At 45.3% G+C, this 16667-nt stretch overlaps 1 protein-coding gene across 1 annotated transcript; it reads left to right on the forward strand.

Annotated features, from left to right (window-relative positions):
- Positions 1 to 91: 91 nt before the first annotated feature.
- LOC101172259 (myb-related transcription factor, partner of profilin) lies at positions 92 to 6349 on the forward strand. Its single transcript, XM_023962035.1, has 7 exons — positions 92 to 218; positions 1697 to 1896; positions 3457 to 3551; positions 3630 to 3786; positions 3860 to 4024; positions 4194 to 4241; positions 5397 to 6349. Exons 2-7 carry the CDS (start codon positions 1761 to 1763, stop codon positions 6062 to 6064), a joined length of 1269 nt encoding a protein of 422 aa, XP_023817803.1. The 5' UTR covers positions 92 to 218; positions 1697 to 1760; the 3' UTR covers positions 6065 to 6349.
- The last annotated feature ends 10318 nt before the right edge of the window (positions 6350 to 16667 follow it).

Raw genomic sequence — 16667 nt, forward strand, 5'->3', positions numbered from 1 at the left:
CTGAGTTATTAATGTTCTGATGAATCCAGATTATGAGAGTTTGGTAAAGAATTCGTAAGAACTGCGTGAAAATGTTTGGGTGTAAACACGTTCCAGGCCGGCAGGGGGCGCCGGGGAGCCTTGACAAAACGTACGCGGTGCGGAGTCTGCGCAATTCGCTTCTTCTCGTCAGTCCGAACTTTCGGGAGGAAGGAGGGGAGAACGGCGCCATTTTTCTGGTAAATATCTAACCCCCCCATCCTCTAATCACGCGGCGTTGTTGCGCGAGTCCTGCCCGGGAAACACCGCGCGTGCATCGTATGCTCGATCGGTGACGGTGCGATCGACCCGCGCGTGGCAGAGCCGAAGCTAGCGGGCGCGCTCGTCATCCCATCCTGCCCACAGATTAGCGCGCGCGCGGCCGCACTTGCGGTGCGGGATTTTCCGCCGCGCGGGTCCGATAGCGCCTCCGCGGTTGAGGCTCACATAGCTGCCGACGTTAAAAAAGAAGCGCGCGGAGCTTCGGTCGGTTCGCGGCTTCCGCCGCTCTCTGTCGGTTAAAGTCCGCGGAGGAAGCGGGGGTGGCCGGCTGCAGCTTCGGGAAGCGACCGGCGGAGAGACGGACACAATCTCAACAAAGACACCGCAGGGACGCCGCTGATTGGCTGACGCGGCCCACGTGACCAAAGGAAAAGCGCAACGTTAATTAAAACCCAAGTTCTGAGGAATTTTACTGTAACAACTGCAAAGCAACACGTTTATGTTAAGAATCCATTTACGATATAAAAAAAAACTAAAAAAATAAATTAAAGTTATTTATTTTTTTCAAACTATTTATTGAACATGACTTCACATCCAGTGAATTAACGGAAACAGTAATAATTGCAGCCAGAAGGAGCAAATGTAAAAGATCATGGAAAAACAAAATAATCAAATGTATTAATGCATAAATAAAACATTATAGAAAAGCTTAACATTAAGGGTCAAATTAATGGAGGTTTAATTTTCAAATCTATACATTTTCCTTACATAGTTTAAATGACATCTGTTGTAAAGTCGTAGTTCTGATCTATTTTAAGGATTTTATCTACATTTCCAGAAGCCAGAAAACCTTCGCAGGGTTTTTCTGTGGCCAGCAGGGGGCAGCATAACACCATCAGCTAAAGGGAAATGAAAAGAAACTTGATTTATTGCGTTTGTTTTATCCCGTATTTACTCTAAATATGGAATTTCTGCAAATTAAAATTGTATTCAGAATTACAAAATGTTTTTAAAAGAATTATGAAAATAAAATGGGTAAATGTGTAGATTTATGTACATAAACTAAGATTTCTTTAGGGTTTTATAAATGATTTGTTTGTTTTATCTCCTAAAGGGCAAAAATATGCTTTAATGCTTCAATTACAACCAATACATATTTAGATTTCTACATATGGTTGTGCATAAATATCTTTTTTATTGAATAACTTTAAATATAGCCCCTCCCAAACGTAATCTAAGCTTTTAAATGACAGTTTTGTGTGTTTCTCTTCTGTTTGAGTTGATCAACTTTATCTACGTTTGAAAATCCTGCAGTGGAAAAGTTTCTGTTCATTTTGTGTTGCCTTTTTTTTAAATAAAGTTCCTTCAAATCAGATGTTTGTTTTATTTGGTTCTGACAGAATCAGAGTTTTAAAAATGAACGTTTAGTTCTTGCTTCGTCTCCTCGTCGCTGCAGGAGTTGGACGGGATCGTCCCGACTGTGACGCTTCACCGAAACCACAGGAAGAGGAGGCGGAACCATGGCGACCGTGTGGCGCGAGGAGGACGAGGAGTTTAGAGCGGGGGGCGTGATGATGAAGGCCAAGCCCAGGTTCTCCTTCCATGAGATCAAAGTGCTGCTGAACGCCGTGACCAAGAACAGATACATCCTGCTGAGTGAGTCGGCCTGCGTGGGGCGCCACCGAGTCCGAGAGCTCTCTGTTCACAGGGTCGATGCCGTCATCCATGGAGGCGGATGGAGAAAGGCTGAGTTTAGGACGGGAAACGGGTTCAAATTTAAAGATTTCACGTCATTTTCCTTCTAATCGGATGAAATGTTTTTTGGGAGTTAAAACGTTAAAAATAAAAAGTTAAAAAGCAAATTAAATGTAAAAATAACAAAATAATCTGAAAAGAGCAGCTCCACATGAACACATTTACGGTGAAAGTCTCTGTGATCATCCTTTGATCCGTTTTTAAAGCCTTCCTGGTCTTTTACTGAACATGATGAAGATGATAAAATGGCTTTTGGCTCAAATCCAACAATCGGTGTGCTTTTCTAGGACATAGTTTCTGCAGAGCGGCAGGAGTTCATTAGAAATAGGAGGTGTGGGCGGGGCCAGAGTAAGCCTCCATTCATATCCCATCATCCCTTTGTCTACATTCTCCTGCTATCTTACAGCCCCTCCCACCCCAACCTAACCTAACAGTAGCGGTGCAACAATAAAAATATCAGTCGTCCGGTTCTGATCCAGATTCCAGCTCAGACCAGGAAAACAGAGACGTTCATGGATGTAATCGTCCAACAAGTGATGCATCAGAATGGAGAGGAGCAGGAAGGCCAGCAGAGGATCTGCATTCATGCTGAGGCTCATTTAATCTAAATGAACGTGTAGGTCTGTTAAAACAGAAACACCAGCGATCTCCGGGCGCTCCTCAGAACATTTTGTTTTTGTGAGGCACCATCAGCTGATCGTGTGGCAGAGAGCCACGCGTGAAGGGAAAGAGTCCAAAAAAACCCAAATATGAAGCTAAACACAAACAGAGGAAGTCACGACACAATGAAAACATCCCATAATGAGTCCTAATCCATCTTTGCTCTCTGCTGTTGGATGTTGGACTTTCAATCCCAAATGAGCGGTTTGTTTTCCTGCTGAACAGGTTTCAGGTTGAACCAGCGGTGGATTCAAACCAGGACGGATTCACTGAAGAAACTGGTTTCCATGATTGATTTTTATCAAAAACAGACTGAAACCAGCATCAAAATGGTTCGTGGGATGAGCTCCTCTTTGCTTGCCGCCGTTTCCACATCTGCGCTTTGCGAGACACCGGCGGTCGAGAGCAGAAAACGGGGGAATCAAATCTCAGGTTTCCCAAAAATAAACCAACTCCAGTTGAATCAAAGCTCAATGTAAGCAGACGTGTTTGTAGTTTTTAACGTGTTTGTAGTTTTTAACGTGATCCGTCAGCATTTTGACCTCAACTGTCCTCCATTCAACACTTCCAGACTTCCACAGACTAAGTCACACGGTTTCTGCAGGAAAATCGCTGCTTTTGTGGTCAAAGGTTTAAGAATCCAACGTTGGGATTTCCTGGATTCTTTTATTTAATGTTGGATCAGAATCAGAACCATAAAAACATTTTTGTCTCACTGTAGTTTAATAAACGTTTTCATTCTCAGCTCCCGAATCAGTTCATCTCGAAGTAATCCGATTACTGCTCCCCTCCTCCCCCCAGAGAAGTTCAATCAGGGGGTGTCGGCAGAAACCAAGAAGCAGACGTGGGCGGAGATCACCGAGCAGGTCAACGGTCTGGGGGAGAACCACCGGCAGGTCGGTCACCAGAAACTAAAACCTCCAAAGTGTACGACCCCCGCCCGGGTTTGTGAAGGAGTCCCTGTGTGCCCGCAGGTGCGGCAGATCATGAAGAAGTGGGCGGACCTGAAGTGCGACGGGAAGAGGCGCATCGCCGCCTTACGCGGCCCCAACGGCAGCAACATGAGGAAGAAGAAGATGGGCCCCGTGGAGAAGATGGTCCACAAGATCCTGATGCTGAGTCCTGAGACGGGTGAGGAGCTCATGGGGGGGAGGAGCAGGAGCTAATGGGGGGGAGGAGGTCCATTAACTTATCACTTTCTCAGATTCCATCAATGACCAAGACCTGGAAGAGGACGACGACCTGGCAAAATTCACGACCCCCGCCTCAGGAAGCCACTTCTCCTACCTGAACCTGAGTGACAGCTCCCACCCCTTCTCGGGGGAGGCCTTCGAGGTGTCGCCCACCTCCACCCCGGAGAAGGATCTGGGTAAGAGGATCAGTTTTTCCCATCCTCCTGTGTGACGGAACGTTCTTAATGTTTTAAATAAAGCTTTATGCAGTCAAACACTGTTCGCCACATGACTCCGCCCCTTTTCTGTCTCCATTCTTTAGTGGTTTTAAATGTTTGATGTCAGAAAGCTTTGATCTGTTCACAGGTGACCCTCTGCAGTCGTCCTCCGACATCGACCTGCCGGATGAAGAAGGTCAGAAAGTCAAAGCTTTTACTTTTTAATGTTTCATCACCATGACGACTCCACCACCGTGCCCCACCAGCCCCCTCTGCCGGCGTGCGACGTAGCGCGGCGGTTCACACTGGACCGTTGCTGTCGGACACGAGCGAGTTTGGAAGGGAGTGAAAGTCTGTCTATTCTCCCTCTGGGCGTTTTTCTGCTCTATTCCCATATTTGAAAGACTTTGTGGCGTAGAAAAAAAACTGCAGTTATTCATTTCTCCTTCATGATTGATTTTCAAACGGTTGGTAGAGGACGCCATCCCTACGCCACTTCCACATCAGAGTCCCCCAGGGGTCAAAGGTCGACCCAGTTTCACTTTTCAAAACGTTGGTAGAAACCTGCGACACGGGAGAGAATTTAGAACGCAGGAGCACGAATTTAAGAGCGTTTACGCAGACTTTCATTGAACGTGCGTTGCCAAGGGGGATGGGAACGTCGCTTCCAAGGAACGTTCACGCTTCCGCTTTGATGTAAGGTCTGGGGGGGGGGGGGTCCTAACACCAAAGGAGGAAGCTGAAAGTGAGGAGAGCGCTTGAATGACAGATACTTTATTTCCTTCCTTCTGACCGTCTGCGTCCGGAAACGCTCATCGCCACGGCGACGGTCTTTTCCCACAGCCTTGCACACGTCACTCTGATCCATCAGATCGAGGACGTAGAATCTTCTGCTGTGAAGTACAGAAACCTTCACTCACTTTCGACTTAAGCTCCGCCCAGCCCATACTGCCACACCCAGTTTTCTGTGAGCCCGCCCACAATCTCTGGAAAGGCAAAATGATTGGCCAGAAACAAACAGGAAAACTGAATCAAATAGAAGTGATTGACACGTCCGACACAGGAGTTTTTGTGCTGCACCATTGGTACCGGGACCAGCATGGCTCAGAGTTTTGGTGCCGGTCCAGATGCATAGCAACCGTTTCCAGGTACATTTCCTGTTGCCCTGGAGAACATTTTGTTCTCCTCTGAAGCTGAACTCATTGATAAAATGTTTTTATACACGAATCCTCGACTGAAACGCAGAGAAGATCGGACCTTCACGATGAACGGATCGATGTTTTTCACCACAGAGTGTCCGGTTCTGAGAGGGGGGGTGCTGGAACTAAAGGAACTTTCTTCTTCTCTGCAGAACCAGTCATGAGTTTCGAGGACGACTCTGCGTTCTCCTACCCCCCGCCGCTGCCTCCACCCGCCCCCCTGCTGGACGACGCCCAGCTGAAGTGGAAGCCGGTCCAGACCTACTCCAGGAGCGGCCAGAACCAGAACAGCGGCAGAGCCGCGGCCTCCACCTCCGCCGTTCCCCCACCCTCTCCCCCAGCCCCCTCTGCTTCGGCGGCTGTTGTGGCCAATGGTACCTGTTCCCCCCCTGCACCCGCCCCGACCCCCATCGCCCCGTCCCCTCCACTTCCTGCTGCCAGAGCTGCCCCGACCATCGCCGCCCCTTCCCCCGTGTGCCCGCCCAGCTCCTCCTCCTCGGGGCCCCTCCCCGCGGGGGCGTCCCAGCACAGGGTTCAGGACCAGGTGTCGGTTCTGGCGGCGCAGAGCCTGCGGCAGCAGCAGGCGGGCCGCGTGCTGCTGGCCTCCGTGTCCCAGTCTCTGGAGGCGCTGGCGCAGTCGGTGCAGCTGCTGGTGGAGAGCCAGCAGGAGTTCGTGACGGAGTCGCTGCAGCTGCAGCGGGACACGGTGGAGGTCCTGAGGGACTTCTCCAACACGGCGCTCGGCATGCTGAGGGACAAGGCCGGCGGGGGGCAGCCGGGGGGCCAGCAGCAGCATCCTCATGCCACGCCGCGCTTCTGAGGCAGGACCCGTGTGGCAGGGCGCTCCGTGGTCAGACTTTGATGCATGCGGCGCAGCGGCTTCATGGACGCCGTCCCGTCTCAGAGCAGCAGGAATTAAGATGTTTGGTGGTTTTTATTTATGAATCAAAGAAGCAGAAAAACTTTTTGTTCAGGATGAAGGTTTTCTGTAGATCTGCTGTTAGGAAGGATGGAGGAAAAGTGGGATGTTCTAGATTTCTTTTTTACTGAAACTGGCTTCAGTTCTTTTGGAGAACGATGATAAATAAAGCACAGACTGGACTGAGGTGGTGTCAGAACATTGCTTTCAATTACAGGTCTTCTGTCTCCATCCTGCTCAGTTTTTGGGTTTTGGTCTGGAATTTCCTTCTGCCTTTTAGTCCTCCTCCTCTGCATGTGGTTCTCTGGAGGAGTCGGGTAGATCTTCAGAGGAACCGTTTGCCTCTTCGTCCTACATTCGTCTCCTTTAGAAGCTGCTCAGCCTCTTCAGATGTTGCAGCGTTCACGTCAGTAAAGACGGTTCTTGACGTCCAGCAGAACCTCCGGCTCAAATCCGTCCACCGGGGAGACCACCGGGTCCTAACTGATGTTCAAAAACACATTTTACCGGTGGAAGGAACACTCATCCACTCGTCTGAGTGTTCAATCAGGGGGTGTCGGCTCTTTGGTTAGGAATCTTTAAGCCCTACGTCTGACTAAAACCTGACCGGTTTGTGTCACGTTCAGCATTTTTAGCCACATTTGGGCTTTTATTCTGGAACAAAATGCTTATATTCACATATCAAACATTTTTTGCACATAAATTCTCAGAACTGAACTAAACTCAAGAAATCCATTTTAAAAACGGCCCACAGACGGCCAGCAATGGCGTCCCCCCCCCGCCCGCCGCTCCATTTTCACAAAGGTACGATCCTCACATCCGATTGGCTGCGATGCCTTTTTGGTCCAATCAAAACAAAACGTTTGGTCTTGAGCAGAGCCCAGGCTGAAAGAAAGCAGCCGCTTCTGACCACGGACTGTAGACCGCGTCCACGGGACGCCACAGCGTGGTTTCCTTGCAGCTCCAAAAGACTTAAGTCAATTCTGTCACCATTCTTTCAAGATATGGTCGACGCCATTTTGGAATCAGATGTTTGTAACCAACAAAGAACGGAAAAACTATTAAACTAACTAAATGACGGGCTGCAGACCTCACTGGTCTAAAGTAGTCGTTACTATAGACATACAACAATCCTGTAAAGATCATCAGGAAACCACGTTTACCTGGTGAACAGGTGAGCTACCTGGAGGATCAGGATTCTCTGAAGCTGTAGGAGGGATAGACAAAGAAAAGGGTTATACTAGGGTTGTGCCGATGGACGATATCATCGTCCATCGTGATGGGTGACTGACATCCCGATGGAGAGACCACCATCGTGATGCCACGCCCCCGCCACGTTGCGCGTTGACACCATAAGCCGCGGTTACATGTACAAAATATCCTGATGGTCATTGGTCGGATTAGAATCCAACCATGTACATGGGCCCAGAAAAATGTTTTCAGAATATAAAATCGTTCACTAAGGTCACAATTTCGGTCGGAATAAATCATTCGCACACGCGCAGTATTCGCACATGCGCAGTTTGAAAACCGGAAGAGGATACAACTTCCGCCGAGCGGCTTTTTTTCCAAACTTTATTGAAGGTAACAATTCAATACAAGACGATAACAGCGCCGAGCGGCTATATACATTGACATGTCAGCTCGGTAAAATACGAGACGATCTCCTAAACGTGCTTTTAATAATGTTACGGTTATTATGAAACACCTGTTCGCTCATCATTTGAATTTTAATCCGTGTGGTCAGTGCTTTTTCTGAACGTAGCCAGGATTAGCAGTATGCTAACACGGGCTAACAACATTAGCTTTGGGTGGCGCTGCATCCTGTGAATAACATCAGCCTTTATTTAGTCGGGACACTACTGGAAACACAAATCCACGTGATTGATTGAATGTTTTCTAAGGACTGAGCGACATTTCTGCTTTGATGCTCAAACCGCTGTGTGTGCTGACGATCCGAGCTGTGCTCAGACACACGTTTAGACCCGGTTCTGAGTTTGATAGATCGTACCCCTAGAGCTGCGGGACGGATCGCAGTCTTAAATCTCCCACACATACCGCTCATGTACCCCCCCCTTCCCATCAAACATAAAGCTGTAAATCCGCCCTCCGCCGGTCCACTTCGCTAGTTAAGTGCGGGAGTGGACTACTTCTTTTCTATTTTGCTTGTTACTTTTTCTGTTAAAGTCACTTCCCTCAGTTTATACTGGATCATCGCGGATTAACCATTAGTTGGGAAATAAAATCAAAAAAGCAAAATAACGAATAGCCGTTGTATAAGAACGAAAAATGTAAAAATACCCCCCCCCCCCGACGATGTCATCGTCCATCCCGATGGTTGACAGCAAACATCGTCAACGGCCAAATTAGGGGACATCGCCCAACCCTAGGTTATACAACTTAACCTTTGATTTCACAATAAGCTCACTAAACAGATTCACTTTTTTTTTTTTAAACGTAATCTTTTGTACATTGGTGGGGAAAAAAACCCACCCATCATCACCTCTAGAAATGTAGAAAATGTAATTTTCTTTTACTTTAAGCTTTAACGTGAGGTTACAAGACTGTTTCTAACAGAAGTTTTAGTGGAAACAGTTTCAACTTTGCTCTTCTGGTGAGATGAACTTTTCAGACTGAACCTGCAGGAAGAGTTTCTTTAGGCGGTTTGGTTCAAGTTTTACGTCGGTTACTCCCGACAACCCTCTGCATTTACCCGGACTTGGGACCGGCACATTAAAGCACTGGATAGCGCCCCCGTGTGGTTGCATTACCTAATCAAAGCTAATTTGTTCACCTGGATTATCTATTCCAGCCATAATGATTCACACTGGAGATGGTTATGTCACCACATAAATGATATTCTTAGGGTATTTGTAAACGCTCAACATTTAACCTTTTAGTAGATTTTAGTTTTAAACTACGGGTTAGATTTAAAACAAGCCGTTTTCTGGCTAAACTTTTAATTTGATTTTTTTTTAAATTCAGACGTAACCTTAGTTTAATTTACTGTATAACTTCCATTATTTCAAAAATATTTTACTTTGATGAATTTTGTCAGAAATGGAGATGAAACCTAAAATTATTGAAATTTTAACGACATTTTCACATCTTTAACCAGACTAAAAACATTCAGAACTATTAGTACTCAAAGATTACTATACTTCAGTAAATACTGTAGTCTTCTCACCCCATTAGAACCAATGGGAACCACAAATGGGAACCAGAGGAAGCAGAGATCTGCTTCTCACTGCCACAGGTAGGATCCATCTTTGTGGTGGTCAGAGTTCCAGCTGGTCCAAAGGAACCAAAGTCTGAGAAAATGTCCTTTTCCAGTTTTGATGTTGGTTTAGATCCAGTTTAGTTTGAATTTGTGGCTCAGAAGCTGCAGATGTTGAACGAGAAACTCAACTCCAAAAGGCCAGAGATCTCTATGAAACAGCAAAATGGAACCAAGTTCCCATCATGCATTACTTTTCCTGAATGGTAATGTTGATTTTCCAGCTGAATGAAGGGGGAGGGGCTTACAACTCCATCATTGGTCTCCATCAGGTCAGAATAGTGAAATCCAACCTTGGAATTGTTCCGTTTTCACGTTTGTCCACTGGAACAGTCCAGTTGATCCATTCAGGCCAAAGATGTTTGTCATTTCACCTCAGGGTGAAAACATTTGTGGTCCTGGACCAGCCAATCACAGAGCAGAAACCAAAAAAAGATCCACCTGAACACATTTCCAGAGGAATATTGGGACTTTTGTAGACTTTGTAAAAAATGTCCAGAGTTCCTCACAGACAGAAACTGTTTTCCCACAGTTCAATTCTCCAGTGAGGCTGAAGAAGCTTCAAATTTCTGCTTCAACATCAAGAGTTGAACATCTGAACGTCCTTTCTGGACCGTCAGTGAAGGTTCTCAACTATCCAGGTGACATTTCACTCATCCAGGAGGCTTCATCAGGACTCAACTTTAGGATGTTTTTGGTAGATATTTGTCCACAAAAACCATCAACTCTTCAGTGAAAAACTAGAACATATTAGGCTTAAAATACATAAAACCATCACACAGAGTCTTAATTCCATTCAAAATGGTGTTTTTATAAAACCATGTTAGAAGTCTAGAACCGCTTTGAATTCTGACGTTCTGCCATCGATGGAACAGTTTGTTCTAGAAACTATTTTTATAGAAAGCAGCAGGAATTCAGCTGTTCTAGAGGTTCTACCATTGGTAGAACAGCCTTAGTACTGAGAGAACAACATGAAGAACTGAATAAAATGCTGCACCTGAACCAGAAAACACTGAATCTGCAGCAACAGTTGACCGCTGAACCAAACCCTTTGAGGCAACAGTTGCAGTTCCTTCAGAGAACAGTGGGTTTTGGTTCTGCAGCAGCAGAATGTTCCTTCACACCAACAGAACCTCCCATTCTAGACACTGAGACTCGTAGAGGTTCTGAAACTGGACCACCAACCCAACACTGAGTCCAGAGAAATCCATCCACCTCAGAACAAAACCGCCGTTCTGTCAGGAAGGGGGCGGGGTCATTGAGTCAAGTCAAACCAAGACGTCAGGTTGTTTTTGCACGCCAAGCAGAAGAGTGAGCACGGTGAAAGTGGCTTTAGCTGGTGAAGTCATGCAGACACCTGGAGGCTGAAAGAGAAAAGTCCCAACAAGAAAACTGCAGTTTTTCTGCCAGCAGGAGGACAGTTGGAGACTTTCAGAGTAGAAAGGATGGTTGGAATCTTCTATGGTTTTAGTAAATGTGTTTAGACATGCATGAATAACACCAGTGGGGCTCTTTAGGGGGACATTTGTTAACCAAAACCACAGTTTCAGCAGCTCAATGCTGCTCATAGATCACCATCCACTGCTTTGAATGCAGTCAGTGTGGATAGAGAACGGAGATGAACCTCAAAGCTGGAAATGAAATTCACTTTGGAGTCTGACAAATACTGAAACCTGCAAGAAAGACTTTGAGTCATTTTAACTCAGGCTTGGAGCAGAATTTGTGACAACATTCATGTATTGAGAGGCTTAGGGTTAGTAAAGAGAAGCAGGTCAGAGCTGCACCTCTGAGGAGAATGTGCCACCGTTACATGCACATCATTATTGTCCAGCATTTGGGTTCAATGCTGTGACACACAAATGAAGAAACCGTTTTAAACCTGTTCAGAAACAAAACAACCCAAAAGATCAACAGGTTTTGGTTGGGATGCATTCTGTAGTCTAGACCTCACCCATTGTTGACCAAGTTTGGGTCTGAGCAGAGTTTGTTCCTCTAAATGAGGATGAACTATCCTCAGACAGGTTGGTGTGAAAAGAAGAAGCAACCAAACGGAGGGGGACTTCACCCCCCACCATGTTTACCACAGGGTTGCTTTAACAAAAAAATATGTTCTTTTCTCTCAAAATGACTAAAATGAAACCATCCAGTTATAGAAATGTCCACCTTTCAGTGATCAGGACACGTTTCTGTTCAGAATATAAACTTCCTCCGTTTATATTCAACCCGGTTCTGAGATGAAAACCCAAATCGAGTGCAGAGAAACCCATAAGGCCTGGTTCCTCCAGAGTCCAGAGAAAATGACTACATTCAAAAAGATTTTTCATGCACCATTCAACAGACATTCCATAGGGAGTCTCTACTTCCTGCTAGAGATCAAAGCATAGCATGGTTTTCAAAATAAAGCTAGATGGTTTTCAGCACTGTTCATTTTACACTCAAACCCGTAATGGAACAGAAATCTCAGGTAATCCGAGTACAGGACGGCATCAATGCACCCAGAAAGTGAAGATCCCAGGTGTGTAATGCTGTGGCGGCGCCCCCCTGTGGTCAGGCCCAGAGCTGGAATAACTGGATCTCCAAAATACCATTTCCTCACAGCAGAGCAGATGCTTCTCAGATGATTTCAGTTCTCATGAGTCATGTTGGTGAACCCAGAGGGATGGAGGGAGGGGTCAGGGTCAGGAATCCTAATGAATCCATTGTTCTTTGGAACAATCTTCAGTATTTAAACCATTTTTTCAAGCAGCCGTTTTGGCCAACAACTTTGCCGTGCGTTTCATTTGCTCAGAAACTCATTTTGGTAATTTGGTGTTCTTTGAGGAAGTTTCTGCCTTAGTGGGACGGTGTACATCCTTCTAGAAACGGGCTTTGAATGCAGCACGTGACCATTTCTACAGACTTAGTGAATCTCAGGAACAGAGTTTGGAACTTTTCCTTTGGCCAGACGCTTTAACCACAGCTTTTCCATCCAGTTTGCAGTGGAATCTGTTTGCAGACATGCTTGTATTTTCATGGCTCCCATTGGTCCAGTTTATTCTCTAGTTGGCTTTCAGTCTGAGTTGAAGCCTTAGTTCACGTTCCTCCAATGGTCCGGTCCATTTATCCAGGTCCACACGTCTTCCTGTTTGGGTCACAGTTCCTCAGGACTTTCACAGCTTTTTGCCATTTCTTGCTCTCCAATGTGTTTGTTGTTCTTCCATGAATCAGGCTTTGTGGGTTTTAGAGACATCTTCATCTGTTGTGTCCACACAGTTCCTGATGAGTCTGTCCACTGCAGAACCACTTTGGAAGGAAACAGGTTCATGTTTGACACTTTATAAACCCAACATGACAGCTTTAAATGAAAACATGATGACATATTCAGAGGTAATGTTAAACCCTCTGCTGGGAGGCCTCCCATCACACTACAATAGTTGGAATAAAAACTAACATTTTCTGGAGCATTAACTAAAAAGTTAAAGTTTGGCAGAGTCTATTCTAACTTCACCTGCTTTTCTTTTGCATTTATTAGTTTAATTATGTTTTATGTACAAGTCTAGTTTGGTTTTAGCGTTACACTAAGCTGCACCTTTGTTTTATTTACTGAATGATTTATAGATAATTAGGTTAATATTGATTTTAGTTTAACTTTGAGAAAAGCTGAGAATAGTTTGAGATGAAAGGATTTAAAGGAAACCCAGACGAGAACGAAGCGCAGAAGAGCAAAGATCCATGCAGACGGACAAAAAAGAAAACCACAGGAAAGACGAGGAATCACAAGATGAAGAAACAAGAAGAGGATCCAGAAAACCAGAACCCAGAGACCAAACATGAAGTCCAGAGGCGGAGCCTCCAGGTGGACGCTCCAGAGGCTAGAACACCAGTGGACCCAGAAAGACAGACCAGTGGGGAACCAGAGAAGCAGAGTTCCCAACCATGCATCACCGTGACAGGTGGGTGTGGCCGACGGTGCATGCAGCCCTCCCTGATCTACAGCTCCCTGGTTGTGGGCTGGGCTTTCACGTTCACGACCGCATCAACAGAACCTGAAGAACCAAAGACCAAACCTTTGGACCAGAACGTGTTCACTGACTCTAAATCAACTAGTTCAAAGAAAACCAGAACCAGACCAAGAACATTTATCACAACCAAACCCTGTTTCAAACAGTCCAAACTGGACTGAACCATCACAGAAATGTAGTTTTCTAAACCAGCACGTTAACAAAAGACAAACTGATGAGATGAGGTGTGTTCATACTATTTTTAAAAGGATGTAAGAATGTTTGAGAATTAAAAGACATTCCATTCTGATCTATAGATCCATCTATATATAGATATCTATACATATATAGATCTATAGATCTGCTTGAAATAAACCAACCACAGCGGGAAGGCCGAGCGCACGGAAACAAAGATAAAAATGGTTCTTACCTGTTGCAGCTCTACCTGGAAAAAAAACGGCACAGACCGATCCAATCACAGTGGAAGAAGCAGAATAGGAGATTCTGACCCTGATTGACCTCCAGACCACAGAGTCAAACCAACAACCTACTGATTCAGCTCCAGACCCACAACCTCTGCTAGACCTGAGAGCCGCTGCAGGTCAGAGGACGGCCATCAAACTACAGACCTCCAGGAGTTCATCAGGATCATTCAGGAACTACACTGATCCTGACCAGACCGGACTCTTCCAAACCTCCAACACAAAAAGCCTGACGCTGAACCTCCACTAAACAGGAAGGAAACGGCGTTGAAGGTGACTTTACCACAGAGGAGGAGGAGCTTAGTGGAACCGGATCAAAACACAGTCGATGCATCATGAAAACAAATTTAAAGAACCTCCGAATGATCGTCGGAGTTTCATGGAGGCAAAAAGAAACAAAGAAAGTAAAGAGGGGCGACACGGCGCCCAGAAGGTCAGACGGGGGCGACACGGCGCCGAGAAGGTCAGACAGGGGCGACACGGCGCCCAAAAGGTCAGACGGGGGCGACACGGCGCCCAAGAGGTCAGACGGGGGCGACACGGCGCCCAAGAGGTCAGACGGGGGCGACACCGCCAGAAGGAAAGATTCAGCAGCCAAGAGCTGGACGACCTACCTTTAGAGGACTCCGATGGTAAAATGTGGGTGTGTGCATTAAAACTGACTTACCGTCTGGAAGATCCGTACAGAAATGAAGTTTCCAAAATGGCCGAACATTTGAAATGATTCTGAGCTCAAAAACAAACTACAGATTGTTCTGAGGAAGCCCAGAAGTGGGAGACACACTGCAGCTTCTGGACCAGATTCTAGTTGATTTGCCACTAAGAAATATTTAGGAAGTCAGTGGAAGGAGGACGGAACCTAGAAGTTCAGGCAGAACTTGATGATCTGGGAAGGTTTTGGCACCAAAACACATTTCAGCGGGAAAGATCCTGAAAGCACCACTTCCATCCTCACTGGGACAGAAACACTCAGCAGAGCGTCCAACAACACAGGAAGTCACCTTCAACGCCAGCTTAGAGACAGAGGAAAAGAGCGGCGCGGCGGCCAAACCAAGAAAAGAAGGACTTACTGGTTGGAGATCTTCCTGAGGAGAAGAGGAGAAGAAAAGAGTTTTAGAAATGGGCTCTGGAGGAATAAACTACAAGCAGACATTTAGAGTCAAAGCGCTGATGGCGCCGCCATCCTAAAGCCTCCGTGATTGGCCGGCTTCCAGGGCTTCAACCGGACAGACGGCTGAAATGGTTACCTCTTTGTTTGGTTCCAATTCTCCTTTTCCAGTACAGGCGCCGCTCTTCCAGCAAGGAATTCTGGGAAAGATCAGAGTACAGCCGCAGTCAGGCTCTGCTTTAGAATCAGGATCAGCAAAAACCAGATTTGAAGAAAACATTGAAAGTTTGAATTCAGTTATTAAAAAGGAAAAAATAAACTAGAATGTTGAATGTTTGAAGTTTAAAATTGTAAATTAAAAAAAGGAATTTGCTTTGAATTAGAATACTAAAAAAAGAAAAGGAAATTTAAAACTTAAAAAAAAAACTGGAACAGCTGCTGTTATTTTTATTTTCAGCTTTCATTTCTTTTTTTCATTTTATTTCAAGTATTGATGTTTTGAAGCATTACGTCCCACAAATGAAAAGTGAAGCCAAATATTGTTAACATTCTGGCATCTTTACTCTCAATGATGCTGTTAGATTTACAGTTTTATTGATGATGATGTAATATTTAGAGTATTTCAGCAAAGAATCAAATTAAAATCTGGAGAATCCTAAATCCAACAGCTGTTCCCATAAATTTAGCAGAAAAGACATTAAAAAAAATATGAAGCACAGAGTTTATTAAAATTTAAAAGATTTATCAATAAAAAGCCTTATAGTGATTTGAAATAAGATTTAGAGCAAAAAGAAAACTGTTTTCAGGAACGCGGCCTTTCAGCAGCTCCAGAACAGAAACGTCACATTTCTCCCCAAAGTTCCGGATTTTCACCAACAACCCGAGCAGAATGAAGAACCACTGACCTGCAGCTCAGCCGCGTCCCGCAGAACCGAACCGAACACTGCTGACACACCTGGACCCCCTCACCTTAATGAGCTCTCAGCGGCAGAGGGAGGAGGGGGCGGGGTCACGTGACCAGCCGCTCCTGCGGGAGACCAACCAATCGCTTTGAAGATGAGATGGTGACGCAATAAGGCGGCGGTTCAAAGCTGCTTTGATCATTTTCCTTCATGTTTTTGTGTTTTGGACAGTGGCGGTTCTACACTAACTTACTCCCTGGGCGAGTAACCCCACCAGCCCCCCCCCCCACACACACACACACGCACACACATACAAAATTTGATAACATCCTGTTGTGTTCCCTATCTTCTATTTAGGCATTTTACTCAAAAAATGCATGAATTTTCTAGACTCGTATTACAGGGGGGTCAAACTCAGTCACACAGGGGCCTAAGTTAAAAACACGCTTAAGGTTTTGGGCCGAAGAAGATAAATATTTACTGAACACACTAAAGCTAAACTTTTAAACCTTTTAAACTGAACTTTTTGAACATAAATATGAATAAAAACAGGAACATTAATCCAGAATAACTCAAGTTAAACCTTAAATAACTTGTAATATTTTGTTCTCCATATAAATATATTCTGTCAAAATTATACAAATATGAACATGCTGCAGGACAAAAAACAAAGAAAGCCTGGAAATATTAATAAGAAATTACAAATCAAATAATTCCGTTTTTTTTTTCTCTTTTATCATTTTTTAGAGCATTTT

This window comes from Oryzias latipes, chromosome 13 (assembly GCF_002234675.1).
Source record: "Oryzias latipes chromosome 13, ASM223467v1".
Taxonomy (NCBI): Eukaryota; Metazoa; Chordata; class Actinopteri; order Beloniformes; family Adrianichthyidae; genus Oryzias; species Oryzias latipes.

Coding starts and splice junctions, on each gene's coding strand:
- LOC101172259 (XM_023962035.1), top strand. CDS start 1,761: ATGGCGACCGTGTGGCGCGAGGAGGACGAGGAGTTTAGAGCGGGGGGC. Junction 4,025..4,193: donor CACCCCGGAGAAGGATCTGG/GTAAGAGGATCA, acceptor ATCTGTTCACAG/GTGACCCTCTGCAGTCGTCC. Junction 4,242..5,396: donor CGACCTGCCGGATGAAGAAG/GTCAGAAAGTCA, acceptor TCTTCTCTGCAG/AACCAGTCATGAGTTTCGAG.